The sequence below is a fragment of the Sminthopsis crassicaudata genome, chromosome 2 (genome assembly GCF_048593235.1).
Source record: "Sminthopsis crassicaudata isolate SCR6 chromosome 2, ASM4859323v1, whole genome shotgun sequence".
Classification (NCBI taxonomy): domain Eukaryota; kingdom Metazoa; phylum Chordata; class Mammalia; order Dasyuromorphia; family Dasyuridae; genus Sminthopsis; species Sminthopsis crassicaudata.
Window position 1 is genome coordinate 658,050,094 of NC_133618.1, and position 2,237 is coordinate 658,052,330.

The 2,237-nt window shown below is 58.2% G+C and overlaps 1 protein-coding gene across 1 annotated transcript in view; it reads right to left on the bottom strand.

Moving 5' to 3' along the window:
• Positions 1–235: 235 nt before the first annotated feature.
• CDH23 (cadherin related 23) overlaps positions 236–2,237 on the bottom strand; it is a gene marked incomplete in the record, with an annotated part of 580,971 nt that continues 578,969 nt past the window's right edge. The window contains 2 exon segments of the mRNA XM_074284882.1: positions 236–1,403; positions 1,694–1,995. Of these exon segments, the coding sequence (XP_074140983.1) occupies positions 1,080–1,403; positions 1,694–1,995 (626 nt within the window).

Sequence of the window (2,237 nt, forward strand, 5' to 3'; positions counted from 1 at the left end):
GAGACTTTTGTTTGGCATAATTCATCCATCACAGGGATGTGAAAATCTCCCCTTGGTTGGAATAGGAGCCCAGTGCAGAGAAGAGTGACTTCTGCAGTCTTTTATGTTCCTACTCAGCCTCCCCTCTCTAACCTCCCACCAGCCCAAGTCTCCTGAAGGTCAGTGAAGAGACTGAGGTGAAGTCTTCCCCTCCCCCTTCCCCTGCCCACCACCTAAGACCACACAGGTGAGATTTACCAAATCCAGAGTGTATTTCCGGTTCCTTTGTTTAAACAGACCATTCCGAAAACTTTCAACAGTGACTACTGAGAAATGAATCTGAGGTGAGGTGGGGGCAGTCAGAGGGATGGATTAATTTTTTAAAATTACACAACACACACTCGACATTCCAAGCCTGGGGAACCTCAGTCGCCTCGCTTCGTCGGCTGTACGTGTTTGGGAGTCCAGCAAAGTGGAAACAGGGATGCTCCTTCCTGGGCCCTCCTACCTCTTCCAGGGCCGCCACCATGGGCATGGATTCATGGATGGGTTAAAAGGCAGTGGGATTTAACTTAGATTAAGGTGCTAGGATGGGGTGGTAGGTAGGTAGGTCAGACCAGCTTTCAGGGCAATCGCTGTCTTCCTCCTTTGGACGCCCCTCGCCCAACCGATGGCTCCCTTCCCGGATGGCGGGATGGATGAGCTCGGGCTGGGGTCGAAGGAGGAGAGGGCAGCGAAAGCCTGGAGCTTCTTGTCCTTGTCCTTGTTTGCCAAACTCTCGGACCCCCACGAGTGAGGGCCACGCTCCCCGATGCCATCTGTAGATGCTAATAGATCTGTTTGATTTTCTTAAAAAAATAACAAATTTTATGAATGTAAAGATCAGATGCTGAATGAGCGTCTGGCAAAAGTAAAGTCTGGAGAGGTCGATTCCGAGGGTTTGAGCCGGGACCCCTCCTCCCCGGGCCCTCCCCCCCGAAGATTGGATGAGGTGCCTCGGCTCCCCTGCTCTGGGGCGACCCCGCCATGCAGTCTCGGGAGCCGCCTGCCCACTCCCAGGCTGGGCCCCAGGGCCCTCACACCAGCGATGCCACTTCTAGTCATAACTCCGTGATTTCCAGTGGGCTCTCCATGATCACCTCCCGCATCTTGTGCATGGGGGTGGATTTGGCGGACTCGGTGCGGGCATTGCGCTCATAGGCCCCGGCCTCGGCCGTCAGCGTCTCCAGGGACCGGCCCAGGACTTTCTGATCGTCCTCGGGGAGGCTGTTGAGGTCGGCGGCCAGGAGGGTGCCAGTGCTTCCGTGCACCACGTGGATCCCGTCCGGCCCCTTCAGCTCGATGGGCTGCTTGTGGCGGAAGCGCAGGCTGCCCTGGCCCAGGCTCCGGTCGCCTGTTTCATCTTCCAGCTCCGTCTGGATGAGCTGGAGGAGGCAGCGTGGGTGACTGCTCAGCCCCCCACGGGCCGCCTGGGCACACTTTGCACTTTCCCCAGACCGTCCCCGTCTCCCAGCTCCCATTCTTTCCCCCCCTGGCACAAAGAACACAAGTCAGCAACCAGCTCCAGCTCCCCAAACACCCGTTCCTGAAACAATCCAAGCCAGAAGGTAGAAAGGACAGGCTCCGTGGCGGGGAGGGGGGGAGGACGAAGGAGACACGGCATCCCCAGAGCCGGGGCACACACACTGCCCTGCCCCTCCGCCCGCCCTGCTACCTCGGAGATGGAGGACTGGCAGGAGGCTGCTTTTTGCATCATACGTTGGGCAAACAGCTTTTTGAGCCGTAGGTAATCCTCCAAGACCACCTTCAGCAGCGAGCCCTGAGGGAGGTAACAGGATTGAACCCCCTCCCTCCCCCAGAGGCCCTCAGCTTCCCTCATGGGGCACGAGGGGGCTCTCACCTTGCAGCCGCTCCACACACACCAAGAGTCACTCAAGAGGAGATGTGGGGGGTGAGCTTTCCGGCCTGGGAGACTGAGGGCTGCTCTGAGGCAGAATGGCTGCTCAGGGCTAATGACTAGAGCCGGGAGGCTGCTGGATAGTGCTGTGGCCTAAGGGTGAGCTGGCCTGGGGGCAGGAGGATGGGCCCTCTCCTCAAGGAGTCCAGTCTGCCACTGAAGGGGGTGCTGGCCAAAGTTTGGGCTTGTCCTTCCAGGGGCCAGGGTGAACTGCAGCACTGAGGGCAGGGGTGAGCAGAGGAACTAACTGGGCTGGGTGGCTTTCATGTCACTGCTGCACCCATTTTCAAGAAAATTAACT